Source organism: Rhopalosiphum padi, chromosome 3, assembly GCF_020882245.1.
Source record: "Rhopalosiphum padi isolate XX-2018 chromosome 3, ASM2088224v1, whole genome shotgun sequence".
Classification (NCBI taxonomy): Eukaryota; Metazoa; Arthropoda; class Insecta; order Hemiptera; family Aphididae; genus Rhopalosiphum; species Rhopalosiphum padi.
This window is the reverse complement of record NC_083599.1, coordinates 71,922,592-71,942,430: the sequence shown is the minus strand read 5'-3', so window position 1 is coordinate 71,942,430 and position 19,839 is coordinate 71,922,592. Positions and strand designations below refer to the sequence as shown.

The 19,839-nt window shown below is 28.8% G+C and overlaps 1 protein-coding gene and 1 pseudogene across 1 annotated transcript; one reads left to right on the top strand and one right to left on the bottom strand.

Annotated features, from left to right (window-relative positions):
• Positions 1-1,804: 1,804 nt before the first annotated feature.
• Positions 1,805-6,319, top strand: LOC132925599 (uncharacterized). The gene is made up of 4 exons (XM_060989979.1): positions 1,805-2,030; positions 3,631-3,828; positions 4,900-5,033; positions 6,095-6,319. The coding sequence occupies exons 1-4, from the start codon at positions 1,910-1,912 to the stop codon at positions 6,317-6,319; spliced, it is 678 nt and encodes a 225-aa protein (XP_060845962.1). The 5' UTR covers positions 1,805-1,909.
• Positions 6,320-9,274: 2,955 nt separating this feature from the next.
• Positions 9,275-11,637, bottom strand: LOC132927943 (uncharacterized; annotated as a pseudogene).
• Between the last annotated feature and the right edge of the window lie 8,202 nt (positions 11,638-19,839).

The window sequence follows — 19,839 nt, the reverse complement described above, 5'->3', positions numbered from 1 at the left end:
GTAACAAAATCTATCTTCAATAATACAATAATTGTTGATAATTAGCCATATTTTTTGGGTATGAGTGATTTGTTTGTGGAGAAGATGTATACATAGACTTGCTATTTATTTATGTTTAACCATTGTCATGTTAAATATTAGTTAAAGAAATGGTAAATTAATTATTTCCTTGATTTGCTACCTCTGCTTGACGCCTTGACATGATTATTGTAAATAAATATTGTAGTTATAAATATAATTATATTATGACATAATATTGATAATAGGTAGATACTATTATCGTTGACTATAAATAGTATTTATAATCAATGCTATTACTATAATATACTTATATTTAAAATATTATTACTGAACGGTCTATGGAAATATCTAACAAATGTATGTGTACAATAAACAGTATTTATATCATATTATCCTAGTGTACTCTTTAGCAGAATTGTTATTCATTGTTATTTCTTTTATCCTTATCTAGATTCTAGACAGATGTGGCGACACCGATTGTCACCACTTGACTGGTCGATCCGTCCGACCGATGTTATCATTTTGTATACGTGAATTTTACCTTACTTTATATTCGTTCATAATTATTTGAATTATATTCGTTTTGATATTTTTACTTGTATGCGACCGTTGTGAATTTTCATCTATGTACCTATCTATTGACGCGACGCAGCGATCGCGTCCCCCAAACCGCGCCTTATGCGCGAAATCATCCCGCGAAGAGAAGCTTTTCCTCTTTGCTCACGACGTTCGACCGAGCTACAACCGTGATAAGTCCAGCCGAACCTTTAAGCCACCGACGCGAACTCCGTCGTTCCGCACCATGTACACGAGGGTATGTGACCACGACCACGCGCACCGACGATCGCAAATTCGAGATGTAATGACCCTCCGACACGACATGTCCTGCACGCGCTAAGACGCGTACGGTCCAGCCGTTACATCTTGCGATTCCGCGACGAACGAACACTTACTCGAACCAGGCTTCGACCCGTCGGTGAACACGTACACGACGTTCCCGGTCTCGCGACACGATCTCGACGGCTTTCGCGCAACCGCTCACAATTAGCCATTAGGTACCTACCATACGAACTCGCGTGCGTCCCGACGCAATCACCGCACGCCGAGCATCGAGCACCCGGCGAAACGGCTAACATTGTACGCCTAGTCACCCGCGTATTTTACTTATAATAAACGACTTTCGACGCACACGCGTCCGACACAAAATGCGTGTTCAATTATTTATTCTACCTCCATGCCTGTCTAGCCTCCAAAACCTTCTCTACACACGGACTCAATTCAACAACGAAATTTAGGCGGCAAGTGTATTGGGCCGGTTGGCAAAACTTACACCGCAACCGCGGTACCCCAAATACTTGTGCGCCAAACAGATTTAAGTTTAGTCATCTTTTTATCTTTATCTAGATAAAAAGAAGTACTGGTCTAATCCCAACACTGATTATAATACATAATATATAAATATATAATCTAAGAAAATTCACGTGAACGCCATACAGTCAAGCGTCGATAAGATACGCGTTCATCTTTTATTAAAATATCTTTTCGAATACATTTGTATTGTCATATTTAATATCAAAAACGGTCGCCACCGCCGAAACTCCGCCGTATGTATATGTGTTGGTGCGAGTATTTGACCGTGTGCGTATGTCTGTATTTGTTCGCAGTACTGGACGATAGTGTAGAGGGGGAGGGGGTGTTTTCTCCTGGTCTATTAGGCCTTGGACGCGCAACCGGTGGTGGGAGCCACCACCACTCGGACGCTGAAGGAGCAGCCGCCGCCGACAGGGCATAAAAGAGGGAGCGCAGCAGCACCGATCTCCATTTCTGTCTCAATAGTCAACTTATTTTCCTGTTAAATTTTTACACGTACTCTCAAACCCAAAACACGATGGCGTCCATGGCAATTTTATTTATGCTACTTGCGGTCACTTTTCGCATACAGGCGATTCACAATGTACCTGATATCTTTCCAGAAACAGAACCAGGACAAGAGCTCCCGGATACACAAGGTAAAAAATTATAATCTTTATCGTTATAAAATATTGATTATTTATTTTTTGTGCATGTACATTTTATTTATAGTTAAGACTTATTACTTTATTTCACCATTACCAATAATGTTATTATTTAATTTAATTTTATATTTTATTAATTTGCTTTTAATTTTTTATATTTTTTTTTACTGTGATTGTTACATTCTACTGCAAAAGTATTTTTTCAATCTAATATTTCACACTTTTATTCCACTAATAGTAATAAATGGTAAATTAGTATTATAATGATATAATATCAACACAACAAATATATATTAATTAAACTTTTATTTAACATTTGATATTAAACATTTTATATTTAATCAACTTTAATTTTTAATTAATAAATATTGAAAGTTGGTTTTAGTATAATTCATTTTGTGAAACATTCATAAATTTGCATTGACATTTTATAGCATTTGTAAAATAATGATAAATAACTATAATACACTTATTTAAATGTGAAAAAATAATATTCAATTAATAATCTTACTAAAAATAACAGAACAAATAATCAGATTGCAAAATTTCTTTTTTCCTTTTTTACCATTATATGAGAATAGAGATACTAAATTGTTAGTAAATAATTTCATCAGTATTCTCTTTGTAGTACAATTATTATTATTACCTAAATAAATATTAAACCTAAAATGAAAGGAATATAAATGTTATAATACATATTAAACATACTGTACAACTATTTTAACTACTAGTTTAAAGTGAAAATAACTACAATAATTTAAGTAATTACTACAGAAAATTGATATTTGTTTTTAAAATATAAACCATTATGTATCTAATATAGGAGGGAATACGAGTATCATTAAGTTTCATATTCTAGTAGGTATAAAGTTAAACAATTTGTAAATTAAATAATAATTTATAGTTTTATATTATTTAATAAATTAATAAATAATGATATATTTTACCACTAAATACATATCAATCATTTTTTTAAATTTAAATTTCTATTAATTTGGTCTTCTCTAATATTTAAATTATATAAATATTCTATTGGAAAATTACACTCTTGTAATTCATTAACATTAATTATATCATCCTGTATGTTATTATTTCCATAATTTGATTCTAATTTACTTAATATTTAATTTTGCTATATTTCAATATGTTCTATATCAGTTTGTAAATATATAATATTTTTTAAATATGGCTTTTAGAATCTTTTGTGAACCTATAATAACAAATTAAATGCTAGTTATTACTTAATATATATGATGATATAAACCATTTAAATTAAAATAATTATTTTACAAAAATTTGTTTTGTCACATTCATCCAGTTCATAATAAAATATATTATTTTAATGTGTATTACACTTTTTAGAAATATACATACTTTTTTCAAAACTCTTATCGGTCACTGAAGAATTAATAATTTCTGCTTTTGATGATGAAATAGGAGTATTTATTTTTGTCATATAACCATCTGCAGACATGTTCTCGTCTTAATCATTGTCTCGCTTAGACGACCATGTATGAAAGCGCAATAACAATATCGTATAAACAAACAGTATAATATTCTTAAATTTAATGTGGTATTCGTCTTGTGTGTATAGTCATCGTGGATAGAATCAAAGATTCCTGTCCACCATTCGGATCACCAGACGAACAATTCAAAGTGATGGTGTTGGGCAGTTTAAATCCACTGGCAGGCGGTTGTGCTTCTATGCGAGCAGATATTGGCGATTTTGTACCAGCGTTTGAAATTTTGCTGGGCGATATTGATTATAGCGTTAGAGGTCACCAAAAATTGGGTATGTATAATGAATTATTATATTGTTACAGTACAATAGTAAGTGGCAGGTCTTATGCTGCAGAAAGCTCTCCCTGACTAAAATCTTGTATTTATTAAATATAATTTAGTCGACATCTCTCTTACATAATGAAATACATGAACAATTACCTTTTGATATCACCGCAACTGGTATAGATGTTCACGTCCGTTCCGAAAATACAACTAAGCATCTACTTATTATTTCTTTCTTTTAGTGATTTTGGCCTTCAAGACTATGTTGTTTATAAATTATAATCCATTGTACATTTTAGCATCAATTGACTTATAAATATCCTCAAATAATACATATTATATACAATTTTCGAGCCCATTTTTATAACTTAATAATATAAAATCATGCTGGTTTAATAGTAGAAATACCAAAACACTATAATTTCACAAAAACAGATCCCATAAAAATTAAGTATTAATAATAAGTACTATTAAATCCATTATACTCATTACCAGTCTTGTAAAATATTCGAATACCAGTATTTGGATACTAATATTTAACTACATTATGAAGTATTATTATGGTATTCCAAGTACAATTTTTTAAAGTATAATTTTAGTATTCTGAATACATTTTAGAAGTATTATTAACAAAAACTTAATTACTCGTATTTAAATGTTATAAAGAAATCAGTTTTATCAATTTCTTATAAAAATAAATAGTAAAATTTTAAATATTAAAAAAAATATGGAATAAAAATATCATAAAAAAAAAATGACTATAAAAGAACATTTTTTAACTGTTTTGACTAACATGTTATTATCTCTAAAAATCTTTAGAGATTAAAATTGATTGTAATATTTTTAAAATTTACAGTATTATGTATGGTATAGGTATGTTGATTTGAAAAAATTAAAAAAATTACTTATATTTGTATTCAAATACTATGTAAGTGTTCGTAAAATACATTATTTTATAAGTGTTTTAAAAATATTTTTAATACTTTTTCATGCGAATACTAGTGTTGGTATTTTAAAAAATTTTAAAAAAGTATTTTTTACAAGACTGCTCATTACTCATGTATTTGTTTTGTTCTAGTACTTCTAAGAAATAGAAGAGGCTACGTGTTTCAGTGTTCATCAAAACATCCGTTCATAGAGAATGGAAATATTGAAGGCTGGTATGTCCAACTATTTATCAATAGTGCAAAAAAAAATGACTACAGATGTAGCGTGAGTATACTATGTTTAAGCATACCTTACAGATTCAATTAATAAATTAGGGCAGTAGAATAACGCATACAAACAACAACGCGATTTCTTATACATATACATACTCCTGTCATTTGTACGTGGATGGTTGTTTATAATACACATTATATGTATACATAGATAATTCTAAAATATTTCATACTTTCAGAGATTAAAATTTCCACGTTAAAAATTATATTAAAAACCATAAATACGTCTAACAAGTTCATATTATTCTTATCATAAATTCGTAAAATTAAATACCATTAACCAACAATAACAATGTCCAAATTTTACCTACCTAATCTTTACTCAACTATAAATTTTAGACACCTATAATAATTCACGTCACGAGAGAACGACCGTAAAAACTTGTCCCACTTCTATACATCGAACAACACCGAACGGAAAGCGACCAACCGCGATCACTGAGAGACGTTGTTGACATTTTCCTATACATAGTGGTAATAATGAGTATTAATGACATTGATTTCACTTTTTGTTTTTGAATTAGCGTATTTTTTGACAAAAAAACAGGTATTATAATATGATCATAACTTTAAAAAAATTCAGGTAAATTTTTAATTATTTACAAAGATTTTAGAAGTGTTATAAACTTATGAATTACGCGGAAACGCAATGCATTTGTTATGGCTAGCAACGTTCCCCACTAGTCATTTTAGATATTTTGATGTTCAATAATCAGCCAATCTTTAGCGAACACCATTCACTTGTTAATTTAGCCTTTAAAAAAGAAATAGTTTACGGGAAAATACTTCAACTTATTATAAATTACATAAATGATCAATTTTCAATGATCATTACTCGTCTTTGTCATTATACTTATATCACTCACGATTTAACTAACGCTAAATCTAATTACAATAAAAAAACTGCTGTAGTCCTAGACATAAAGATGTATTGATGTTAATGTTTGGGGATAGGGTTGGTTCTCGGAGTTCTAATATATAATATGCATAATGTATACATGTTGTACGTTTCTGTGGTTAATCTATTTTTATTTTTTTGTTCACTTACTGCAGTTGTACAAAATACTCAACCAACAAGGAACAATCAAGATGTTGATTAGCGCAGATGAATGGTGTGATGGTCTGCCAGAGATTTTGAAATATGACGGTTACAGAGTACCAAATGGACATTCTACAAATGGTTCTCTTGCTCTTATATTTGCAAAGCATTGGGCACCAAATCCATTTCCAGAATTTCCGGAGTATGATTTATTAAGTGACATGTGTGCATTAGGGTGACTCTTACCTCCTTATATAAATATATTATTATTATTATTATTATTAACTTTTTAAGCTAGATATAAGAATTTTTAATTTGTGATGTTTCTTATTATTATACATTTATTTTATATTTGTTATTTGTTATAATATACATAGTTTAAAATTTAATAAGTTAGCTTTTTATTGAAAAATGTTTTTGTAAAATAAATAAATAGGTAATTAACTCATTAACTCCTGCCAATTTATAATATTATTATATTTATTAAGGATTTAAGCCCAGTAATTGATATTTCCACAAGATAGTTATTGTTGCGTAGAATATAAAGCGTGTAAAAAATGTAGAAAATATGTTGTTTCCTAATGTTCTTAATACAAGTACAGAAAATAATCATAATCATAATATTATAAATCCGCCTATTGTTGATAATGCATCTTTCCACCCGGAAAATAATTTTGAAATCATATTTATAGTGGATATATATATATATATATATATATATTGGAGACTTCAAAATAGTAAAAAACTTAAAAAAATTAAGGATAAAAAAATATTTTAAAATATAATTTTTTTTTAAAAACGTAAATTTTTTAACAACTTGAAACAATGTAAAAAAATATTTTCAAAAATATGAATACTTTTTGAAATAATGAGTGGTTCATGATTAAAGAATCACCCTGTATAATTAATTAATATATTTTTTAGATAAATAAAATATTATAATAAAATCATAGGTACCTTTGTTAGTTTTAAGTTTAGCCGGTCCCAAATTTATGTCTCCTAAATCATTAAGTATTTCACTGGTTGTTGCAGACGTTTCTGCTTCGACGGTCACAATACTTTCATGATTTTTATCATGGTTTCCGCCAATGATGTACATTATGTCTGTATACGGCGTATAAATATTGCAATATTTATAGACTATAGTAGATAATATTGTAATTACTGACTAGTAATGTAGTACATATACCTAAATATACTTAATTATACCTGTTTAGTGTTGCATTGAGACTAAATCCACAACTGACTACATGGAAAATTAGGTTGGGTTTTCATATTACGTAATTTGTTAATTATTAATAAAACCTATAAATATATAATATGTTAATTTTTATTAAAGACTAATAATACAAAAAATTACTCATAAATCATAATAAATAACTACATGTAGTATATTTAGGTAGTAATAAACATTACTTCACAATGTAAAGAATATGTAGGTATTATATAATCTTCTATGTGACTATAATTTATTCTACATATAATATGCCTGAATTATATAGATATTTGGTACATTTAACATTTTACTTTTATTTTTATATTCGTTTTTAAAAACGTTTTTACACCAAATTATAACTCATAACTCATAAACATGGTAATAGACTTCATCACATGTTTTAGTGACTGATTTCCGAGTACTATTTCCAACCGAATTTCTCGTGAAACGATTTTCACTCGACCCCTTCTAAGTCGCCGAAGGCTGCTCCTATTACGCCCAAGATCGAGGTACACCGGCCGCTAGTTTTTTATAAAACGATTCACAATGTTATGATTAACATAAAACCATAAATTTTAAAACTAAAATAGAATTCAAAATAATTGTATATAGGTATACCTCAAAATTAAAATTTACAATATTAAATATTAATTAAAATTAAAATTAATTATTATTTTATTCTCAACATTTATAAAATATTCCAAGGTACTATGAAAAGAAAACATAGTATTCCCTAATCCCTGAAATATTCTCAATTATGCAAATATCACTTGTTTTAACTATGTTGCTTAATTTTTCAATATTTGAGAACTACTTAGTATAATTCGATACGATATCGATATCGTGGGTATTTTTTCAATAATTTCGATATCGATATCTAATAATAATTATCGAAAATATCACAATATCGGTGTGATTAATCGGGGCTCGGAATTTTGCGGTTTTACGGATGAAACAACTTGAAGAGTATAAAAATTTGAAAATCAAAGTTCCCTACGATCAAGATCCTTTAAATTGGTGGAAAGAAAACGAATCTAAATACTCAGCTGTATCATTACTAGCCAAAAAGTACTTAAGTATAGTGGCCACTAGTGTTCCCTGTGAACGGTTATTTAGCGAAGCTGGAACAATCATTTCCAAGAAAAGAAATAGATTATCTCCTGAACGACTCAATCAACTGTTATTTTTGAATTCATATTTCAAATCGAACCCAAGTTCTGAAACATTGATGGAAAAACTGCTCGAAGAAGAAATTTAAAAAATAATATATAATTGTTAATTAATAATTAATAATTAATTTACACTCACAATATAATATTAAAACAATATGTATTCTATACTTTTAATATACTTTCAATACACTCGTAATATAATATGCATTCTACACTTTTAATGTTTTAAATTTTTAATATGCTTCGATATCGATATCGGAAAAATACCGATATCGCAATACGATATCGGGGGAAAAAATACGATATCGATATTGAAAATTATATCGTTGGCCAACACTAGCAATTACTAATATTACTCTATTAAAATAATTTTTACTTTTATTAAATATGAAAATATAAGTATGGAATACTTATACTATATTATACAGTTTATCTACTTATTACCTGCAGTTCGTATAATTGTATATAAGGACTACCTATTTTCTTTTAATTAATGTGTATATACGTAAACCGTTAACCATCTGTGGAAAACCATCTCGCGAAAAAAAATTCCATATTTTATTTTATTTTATTTAACGCCAAACGGAAATTTATAGATACATTGTAATAATTAGTAGGTTAACAAGAAATTATAGTAATGAAATAATATACATGGAAAACAGTAGTTATAATTATAGACTTGATTTTAAACTTATACTAAACAGTGTTTAATTACAAAGAGTACAAGCTAAAGTAAAATAAAATTATAGACTATTATACTGTTATGTTTTTTTTTATTAATAATAATGAATTATATGCAAATACAATTATTGTTCGAGCTTAAAAAGTTCTTCTCGTTTCAATTTACCGGCTGGAGATCGAGGCACGTCGACTACGAATATAATACCGCCACGCAGTCTCTCGTGGTCTTTCACTCTATCTGAAAAAAAAATTATCAAAATTTTGACAACAAGAAACTAAACACATTTCAGCGGGAGATATTATTATCCATGACTGTAGAATCTTACCATTGACATACGATAAGAGTACGTCGGGTGCGACATTTTGACCAGATATGACTTTGACAACTACTATCAAAAAATCTCCGTGAACACTGTATTTGCCCGTCACTCCGGCATCGAGTACGGTAGGATGACTTAATAAAACGGTTTCTATGTCGATCGGAGCGATCTATGAACATTTATATAATATATATTATTATTTAAGTATATGTAATAGCGTGATTTTAAAAATATCACACGGTTTTCGATCGAAAATTTTATCGTACCCTCTGGTCCTTGTAAATCATCAACTCTTTAATCCGACCGACAATGAACAAACAGCAATCGTCCGTATAGTATCCAACATCACCGCTCCTAAACCAATAACCGTCCTCGTCGTACGAGCAAATCGTTTTTTTCATGTCGTTGACATATCCCATCATGTTGGACACCGATTTATTACGAATTTCGCCTTCAATATTGGGGCCAACACATTCACCAGTTTCCAAGCTAACGATCTAAAAACGATGTTTAAAATATAATTATTAATTAATAAACACGACAAACAATTATATTATCCGACTAACTTTGATTTTTATACCAGCTGCTGGTCAACCGACAGATCCGTCTCTGACGGTACCTATACCCGAATCCATCGACCAAACCGCTATAATACCCTGTTCAGATGCACCGTACCCTTGTTTGATCGGTATCCTTCCCCGCAATAAATTGTTTACTACTGTCTTTTGTAAATCAGCTCGCATCGGAGACCCACCAACTACGCACGTCGTTAAACTCTGGATATTATACATGTGGCCATTTGCCATTTGACAGAACGTCATTTCGTTGATTGCAGCTACACCAGTCATTAAAAATGTTGATATTAGGTAAATCATATAGGTATAGTAGGTATGATATATTCTATAACGCACTATTACATTATGCGTGTATATATGTATTATATATTTAGTATGTATTTGATTTAGCGTTATCCATAACCTAATTTTACATATAAAATGTATTGTAACTTAAAAAATATAAGCAGTTATTTAATATTTATAGTATAGTAAGAAAAAATAATAGTGTTTACTGCATACTTTAAATTTGTCTATTGAACCAAGTATTTGTTCAATGGTTGATTTGGTCGAGAAAAATAATCTTGGTTTTCCAAAATGAATACCGAGCATTATTAATAAAATTCCCGTGTACCAAAATATAGGAGAAGTGATCATAAATTTGTTTTCAATAGGTTCTTCCATTAATAACCTTAAAATTAACAATATATTTTTTTAAACTCATGCATTGATCGACTGACTTATTTAATTTAAATACTCACTGCTTGAACGATATTAAAGCTGATTTCATAGCGTCGTCAGACAAATAAATTTCTTTAGGAGTTCATGTAGTACCACTCGAATATATAGCACATGGGCCAGTTGGATTTTTTGACTTTATCGGACAAACAAATAAAATTATTTGTTCCGCCGCCACAACGATACTCGTATATGTAGTAAAGCCGTCACGAACCATGGTAGAAATCTTCAATATTGGTTGATGCGTAATATTATTTAAAACATCTGTTATTGTTCTTATACTAAGCGTATTACAAAATAATACGGTTGGTTTGGACTCTTCGATGAGCGCTGTCAAGACACCTATAAAACATCGTTAATGAAAAATAAAACGAAACAAATCAAACTATATAATATTGTACAAAATCGAATCATAACTATTACTTTTTCTTAAACTGTGATCCAACGCAGCTATAGTTGCTCCGATCAATATCCAAGCTAATATAATTACTTGCGCTTCGTACGAGCCATAGTCTGTAATCATCACGACGTCCCCGTGTCCAAAATCAAGTTTTTTAAATTCAGTAGCCATTGCTAAAACGTCTTTTTTCAATTTTGGATAGCTGTACTGTTTACCGATAGAACAGTCAATCTGTATACATGGATTTGATAAACATTAAAACATAAAAATACTAAAATACATAGTAGGTATATATTATATTATAATTTATAATTGTATGTAAAGAATACATGAGATCCGTAAGCATCGTAAAATATCATATAACTTACACCAAAAAGACCTTCGTTGTTATTCAATTGATCTACAAACATTTCTGCTAATGTTTTATTATGCATAATCACTTTTGGTCCAGATATGTGTATATTGAATGCCATTTTTGCAAACGTTCAAAAATCTTACGAGTAACTGTACGAACGTTTGAAACAACCTCATTTTTATAGACAAACTGATCGCGTGTTTACTTATTTTTGGACCTGTGGACCTGTAGTTTTATATTTAATACTTTTGCAAATATTATAATCTGTTTATTTGTTAAGTCAATATATATTTGAAATGATATTTCATGATAATCAAGTGTAATATTCCCATGTAAAAACTTTTTGAAGGTCAGTGTTTCTATTAATTGTTTGCTGTTCCTCAAATCTAGAAGTAAAATAATTGATAAGCATATATTATATATATTCATTATTAATAAGGCACAATTATTATTATTGTGCAGTTCAGCAGTTGAAACAACAATACAAATCAAGTACAATACTTTTCCTTTAATTAATAATACTTTGTCTAACAATACGAGATGATTCTTTATCACGAACCACTCATTATTTCAAAAAGTATTCATGTTTTCGAAAACATTTTTTTATATAGTTTCATGTTATTAAAAAATTATATTTTTAATTATTTTTATCCTTATTTTTTTTTTAAATTTTTACTTTTTTGAATGACAAAATAGAGTTTTAATTTCATATTCCAAAGCAGAATAATTTGTTGAGAATTTTAATACATAAAATTCGAATTTAGGGCGAGTAGTTTATGAAATATGTATTTAAATTTTAAAGTTTAATCAGGTGGCGTAGTGGACAAACATTATGCGGGGTAGCCTTGTACCACTCCACTCCGCGCATAAAAACTTTAAATACTAATAACTCATTAGCTACTCGCCCTAAAAGTATTGACATATTCAGAAAAATATTCTGCTTTGGAATATGAAATTAAAACTCTATGTTGTCATTGAAAAAAGTTAACAACTTAAAAAAAAATTAAGGATAAAAAATATTTAAAAATACGTTGATATTTTAACAACTCGAAACAATGTTAAAAAAATTGTTTCAAAAACATAAATACTTTTTAAAATAATGAGTTGATCATAATAAAAAAATCACCCTGTTTAAGAATATAACATTATGTAAATACTAACCTATTATTTGTTTTTGATTTTTTTTTATACTACCTATTTATCTTTTCGATATTTCAATATAATATTTACATTGTGATTACATTTATAATTTGTATTGTGTATACAAATCGGAATGTGTCGAGTACGGGGCAGTAGGTTACCTATCTATACATTATTTAAAATACCCTACCATCGAACAAATCGTTAGATATTAAGTATTGATATAATCATATGAGACGTGAATGTAAATTATATAATATGTATAGTGTACACTGTACAGTCTACACAGTTTAGACCAACGAACAGTTACAAAATCCAACGTTAAATATTTAGAAACTTGCAAACTGAAAAATATTATAATATATCAATATAAATATATAAATATATTAGCTATATGCCTCTATCACTAATATTATATATATATATATATATATATATATACATAATATACAAAGTAATGGTAATGATTAATAGTTAATATTGAAGTAAGCAGCTGTCTGTTAATCATTCTCATTGTTTTAATTATACATTTATATAGATACCTAGTACAAGTCTATATAACACTCTGAACTCGGTAGTTCATAAATCGCAATCACACGGTGTTGAATATACCTATACTCGCTGAAATAGACATTATTTTATTACATGTAGCTATAGGTATTAGGTACTATTATGTTGTATATATATTGTTTATATATTAAATGTTATTTTTTTTATACATAGAATAAATGTCATCGAAATCTTTGAGTTCGTGGCATGAATATAATCTTTCAAGTACTTACATTAAACGTTTCTTCGAAATTTATCTTATTTACACCAATCTCTAAATCTTAATGAAGTATAATATAGGTATAAATTTAGATTCTAATTATTTTATGGAGTGCTCGAGTTAAAAAATGTATTGCTAAAATTAGATTGATAATACTTAACATTAAATTTTTATTTTCCGGTCACTCAGATAGCTAAAAAGTAAAAAAATACTAATACGAAAATGTGCATAGTCAAAATATATATGACTATACAAATATTATTATCATAAATTATACAGTATTTTATATATAGAATACACAGAGTAATGAATACATAGTAGTTATGTTCAAATATTATACATCTATACTATCTGCATAATATGTTATATTATGTGTTAAAAATCATGACAAAATAGATAGGTATAATGACAACTTAATTTCTACGCACCACCCCGTGCGTTCCCTGACTACAGAGAAGTTCGCCATCTCTCATTGGTCATTGGTAATATCGGTTTTTATTATTATTTTTCATATCAATAAACGAAATCACGTTATCCTAATAAATCGACATTTTGTATTTTTGTCATGTGCTTTATAAAAGTTATATACCTATATAATATAAATGATAATATTATATAATATTTCATTAAATCAATAAATTACATACCTTTGATACAATTGCGCTTTAGGCTTCTTTTTAGTCGGTATAGATATACGAGCATTTTAAAGTTTCAATATATTACATAACCATAACTCGCTTAAAAATTAAGATATCAATAAAAGCCTATGAGATGCTCTAGATAGGTACAGTTTTGGGTGTACAGGGTGTCTTAAAGTACAACGATTATTTTCAATCATGGTACCTATCTCATCAGTTGTCACCTATCAGTATAAATAATAAGTTATGATCGTCAAGCACATGTCGTGTGAGACAAGTTTTAATCTTTATTGCTTTTTTATAATCTAACACTATTTTTATTAAATGTTTCCAGCAATAATTGATAATCCTTATAATTTATAACAAATTTCTTGTACATTTTAGTTAAGCCTCTGATTGCGGCGTAATAACAAAGAACGCTATTTGTTTTACACGGAGAGAAAAACGTTGTATAATAACAAATAATTTTAAATTTCGAGAGTATCGGCAATTAAAAAATGGAAATTTTAATTATCGGTGTGTAGTAACAAAATTTGTAATGCTAAATAACTATATTATATTATAATAAACAATTATTGTTAATAATAGTGACCAAATTATCGACCAATCTAAAAGTTCGGAACATAACCATGAGGTATATTCAAATCAGGTAATATCAAGAGAAATTGTAAGAATCTCACTGAAAATAAAGGCAGAAAATGATCTGCATACTCGTCCAAACAAATTATATGCCAAGAATTAAAAATACTGATGTTGCTGAGAACATAGACCATGGTGACATGAAGCTGATACGCCTGATACGCCGTTCAATATATTGAGTACGAAAAAAGCATTTTTCCACATCATTACCAATTACCATCAAACTATGACGAATCATTAAAACAACTTTTAGAAATGAAACAAACGTTGTTGCATAAAAGTCAATTTTGTTTTTCAAGTGACGATAATTCTGTTATTTTATTTACCTGTAAGATAAGATAACTTGGAAATACTTTATAATAATGTACTATGTACACGTCTATGGCGATGGAACTTTTACGTATGCGCCAAAACATTTCATGCAATTGTATACAATTCATGTTTATACAAATTATTATTATTTACCTTTGATACACTGTTTTTTAAAAAATAAACAAGCATCACAAGCATCAACATATGTGTTAATGTGGAAAACCATAATAAAGTTATTAATGCAGTTAATAGGAAAAAACTTAAGTGTAAAAATATTACATGCAGATTATGAAAAAGCTGCACACGTTGCTGTTCTTCGGAGTTTTCAATAGTCAATTGTATACCCCCCCCCATACATATTCACCAAGTTATTCAAGTATTAATGAAAATTCAAGTCGATACTGATTACGATAATAATGGGAACGAACTTAATAGTCTATATTAATTGACGGATGTTTAATTATCGAATTGCAAACAAGGTGTTAATAATATATAAACTAAAGTTGTCAAATGTTTACTGTTTACTGGTCAATGTACGATGATTTATGGCCTTCCTATTTTTTTGTATAATATACGTGTACTGGTTACATAGGTAATTAATCACAGCTGTAAAATACCTTCATTAGCATGAACACATAAACTGTATGATATGACGTCTTAGTGATTTAGTTATGCCGAAAGGTGGATTCAAAAATCGGTTATATCTTTATATTTATCAATATCTTTATTTTCAATAAAAATTTAATAGTTAAGCAGGTACTTACAAAATATTTAAACTAATAAATATTAATAATAATATATTAATTATCGTTATAATGTAACATTTATAAATTTATATTATATACTTATATTTATATATATATAATACCTCTTGATAAATAATATTTTTAGTAAAATTAAGTCAAACGTCAAACGTCGTTATTGGTAAATTATTAAAAAGTTAATTTTACCCGAAAAACTAAATTTTGACGATTGTCCATTTCGTAGTAATATTGTTATAGTTTGTAAATTATAATAAATTATAATAATTAATATAATAATTATATATTATAATATATCATTTTTTATATAAATAAAAAAAATAAGGATAAAAATAATTAAAAATATAATTTTTTAATAACTTGAAACTATATATAAAATGTTTTCGAAAACATGAATACTTTTTGAAATAATGAGTGGTTCGTGATAATGAATCACTTCGTATTGTTAGACAAAGTATTATTAATTAAAGGAAAAGTATTGTAATTTATTTGTATTGTTGTGTCAACTGCTGAACTGCACAATAATAATAATTGTACCTTAGTGCCTTATTAATAATGAATATATATATATATATATAATATATGCTTATCTATTATTTGTACTTCTAGATTTGTGGAACGGCAAACAATTAATAGAAACACTGGCCTTCAAAAAGTTTTTACATGGGACTATACCACTTAAATATCCTGAAATATCATTTCAAATGTATAATGACTTAACAAATAGACATATTATAATATTTGCAAAAGCATTAAATATAATAAAACTACAGGTCCACAGGTCAAAAACTATGTACACACGACTATAAATAAAAGGTCGTTTAAATGTTCGTACAGTTACTCGTAAGTTTTATGAACGTTTGCAAAAATGGCATTCAATATACAAATATTTGGACCGAAAGTGATTATGCATAATAAAAAATTGGCAGAAATGTTTGTAGCTCAATTGAATAACAACGAAAGTCTTTTTGGTGTAAGTTATATGATATTTTACAATGCTTACGCATCACATAAACACTTCATTACATACATTTAAAATAAAATATATACCTATTTTGTATTTTAGTATTTTTATGTATTAATATTTATCAAATCAATGTATATAGATTGACTGTTCTTGATAGCATACTATACGGACGATTGCTGTTTGTTGCGGAACAAATTTTGTTTGTCCGTCCGATAAAATCAAAAAACTCCAATTGGCCCACATGCAGTTATATATTCGAGTGGTACCATAAGAACTCGGAAAGGAATTTATTTGTCTGACGACGCAATGAAATCAGCTTTAATATCTTTCAAGCAGTAAGTATTTAAATAAATAAGTCAGTCGACCAATGCCTGAGTTTGAAAACAAAATATTGTTAATTTTAAGGTCATTAATGGAAGAACCCATTGAAAACAAATTTATGATCACTTCTCCTATATTTTAGTACACGGGAATTTTATTAATGATGCTCGGTATTCAATTTTGCCTAACTAATACATGGTAAGATTCTACAGTCATGGATAATATGTCCCGCCGAAATGTGTTGAGTTTCTTGTTGTCAAGATTTTGATAATTTTTTTTTCAGATAGAGTGAAAGACCACGAGAGACTGCGTGGCGGTATTATATTTGTAGACGTCGTTCCTCGATGTCCAACCGGTAAATTAAAACGAGAACAACTTCTAAAGCTCGTACTATAATTGTATTTGCAAATATTTCATTGTTATTAATAAAAAAAAATATAACAGTATAATATGAAATTTTTTTTCGGCGATCCACAGATGGTTAACGGTTTACGTATATACACAATAATTAAAAGAAAATAGGTAGTCCTATACGATTATACGAACTTTAGGTAATAAGTAGATGTATAATATAGTATAAGTTAACCATTCTTGTATATTTTCATGTTTTATAAAAGTAAAAAATTTTTTAGTTGAGTAATTTCTAAGCAGTTTTTAAATATTGAAAAATTAAGCAACAATTAACCAAGTTAAAAAAGCGATATTTGCATAATTGAGAATATATCACCAACTTTTTATTTATTATCACAACATGCTATATCTATACTATACTGTTTAATCTATTAAAAACCGAAATTAATCTTAAAAAACGTTTACAAAAAAGTAACGGTTCCGGTAAGGTTTTGGTTTTGGTTTTTAAATTAATTTATATATTATGTTAGGGTTTCCGTGAGGTTCTAGTTCCCAATATTCAAAGGGTTCCGGTTCCAAAACCAGTTCTTTTCGGTACAGTTTTCAATCCCTGATTTAAAATGTTCAATAACGAAGAAGAAAAAAGACCACTTCTACACTTTTTGTTTTTGAACATCTTGTATAAAATATATTAATATATATTTATAATATAGCTATATTATGAGTATCAGTAAAATACATGTTTCCGGTCTGAATACAATACTTAAATTCCAAATAATGCAGTATTATTAGTTCTTTCTATAAATAATCTATTATCCCTCCAGACATTTGTACGATATCCGGCTTTGGAGAAAATTAATTATGTTGGTTTTTCACTTTTCATAAATAAATTATTAATGTAATTAAAACATTTTTTAATTCGTGGATTACGTTTTGACTATAAATACCGCGGGATGGTTACAGTTCGGCCCCCAAGATAAGAATTCGCCCCCTCAGTAAGAAATTATAGCTAATAAACTGAATTAAGAGCTCGAACCAAGGTGGATATATAGAGGTGTAAACACCTTGATTAAAAATTGATTGAAAAATGAACACCAGTTGTGATGTCCACCGGGAACCTAATCCGATGAAGTTTCATAATGTTCATATTCCTATAAAAAATACGATGCACAATCCTTGCAAAGCCATAAAAATATAACATATCAATTAAAATTAAATAATGATTAAATTAGATGAATTTTGATTAACATAAATCTATCTTCAATAATTGTTGATAATTACCCATATTTTCCCGGTCTCGCGACATGAACTCGACGGCTTTCGCGCAACCGCTCACAATTAGCCATTAGGTACCTACCATACGAACTCGCGTGCGTCCCGACGCAATCACCGCACGCCCGAGCATCGAGCACCCGGCGAAACGGCTAACATTGTACGCCTAGTCACCCGCGTATTTTACTTATAATAAACGACTTTCGACGCACACGCGTCCGACACAAAATGCGTGTTCAATTATTTATTCTACCTCCATGCCTGTCTAGCCTCCAAAACCTTCTCTACACACGGACTCAATTCAACAACGAAATTTAGGCGGCAAGTGTATTGGGCCGGTTGGCAAAACTTACACCGCAACCGCGGTACCCCAAATACTTGTGCGCCAAACAGATTTAAGTTTAGTTATCATTTTATCTTTATCTAGATAAAAAAAAGTACTGATCTAATCCCAACACTGATTATAATATATAATATATTATCTAAGAAAATTCACGTGAACGCTATTATACAGTCAAGCGTCGATAAGATACGCGTTCTGTTTTTCGAAATATTCATCTTTTATTAAAATATCTTTTCGTATACATTTATATTGTCCGGGCATCAAACACGGTCGCCACCGCCGAAACTCCGCCGTATGTATGTGTGTTGTTGCGAGTGTTTGATCGTGTGCGTATGTCTGTATTTGTTCGCAGTGCTGGACGATGGTGTTTTCTCCTAGTCTAAAAGGACTTGGACGCGCAACCGGTGGTGGGAGCCACCACTACTCCGACGCTGAAGAAGCAGCAGTGTTGCTAAGTTGGTCTTTTTAAGACTAAATCTGGTTTTTTTGCCGCTTCTAGTTGTTAAATATTTAAATCTAGTTGATGGTCATTTTTCTGGTTATTTTTTCGTTTGATTAGTTATTTTTTTAAACTAATCAAATTTATCAAAATAAAAATGAACCTCTTCTGGAAGAAATTTAAAGAGTTAATAAACTTGTTGAATCTGAGTATGCAGATCCAACAAAATTGAGATCAATTAACTTCACTCATCACTTGTTTGGGAAAAATTATATTGTTGTATCCATTGAAAATCCAGTTAAAAACAGTAAACAACTAATTATAAATAGATGGTTAAACAATTAATGAATTTTATGAATTACATTAAATTT

Coding starts and splice junctions, on each gene's coding strand:
- LOC132925599 (XM_060989979.1), top strand. CDS start 1,910: ATGGCGTCCATGGCAATTTTATTTATGCTACTTGCGGTCACTTTTCGC. Junction 3,829..4,899: donor TAGAGGTCACCAAAAATTGG/GTATGTATAATG, acceptor GTTTTGTTCTAG/TACTTCTAAGAAATAGAAGA. Junction 5,034..6,094: donor AAAATGACTACAGATGTAGC/GTGAGTATACTA, acceptor CACTTACTGCAG/TTGTACAAAATACTCAACCA.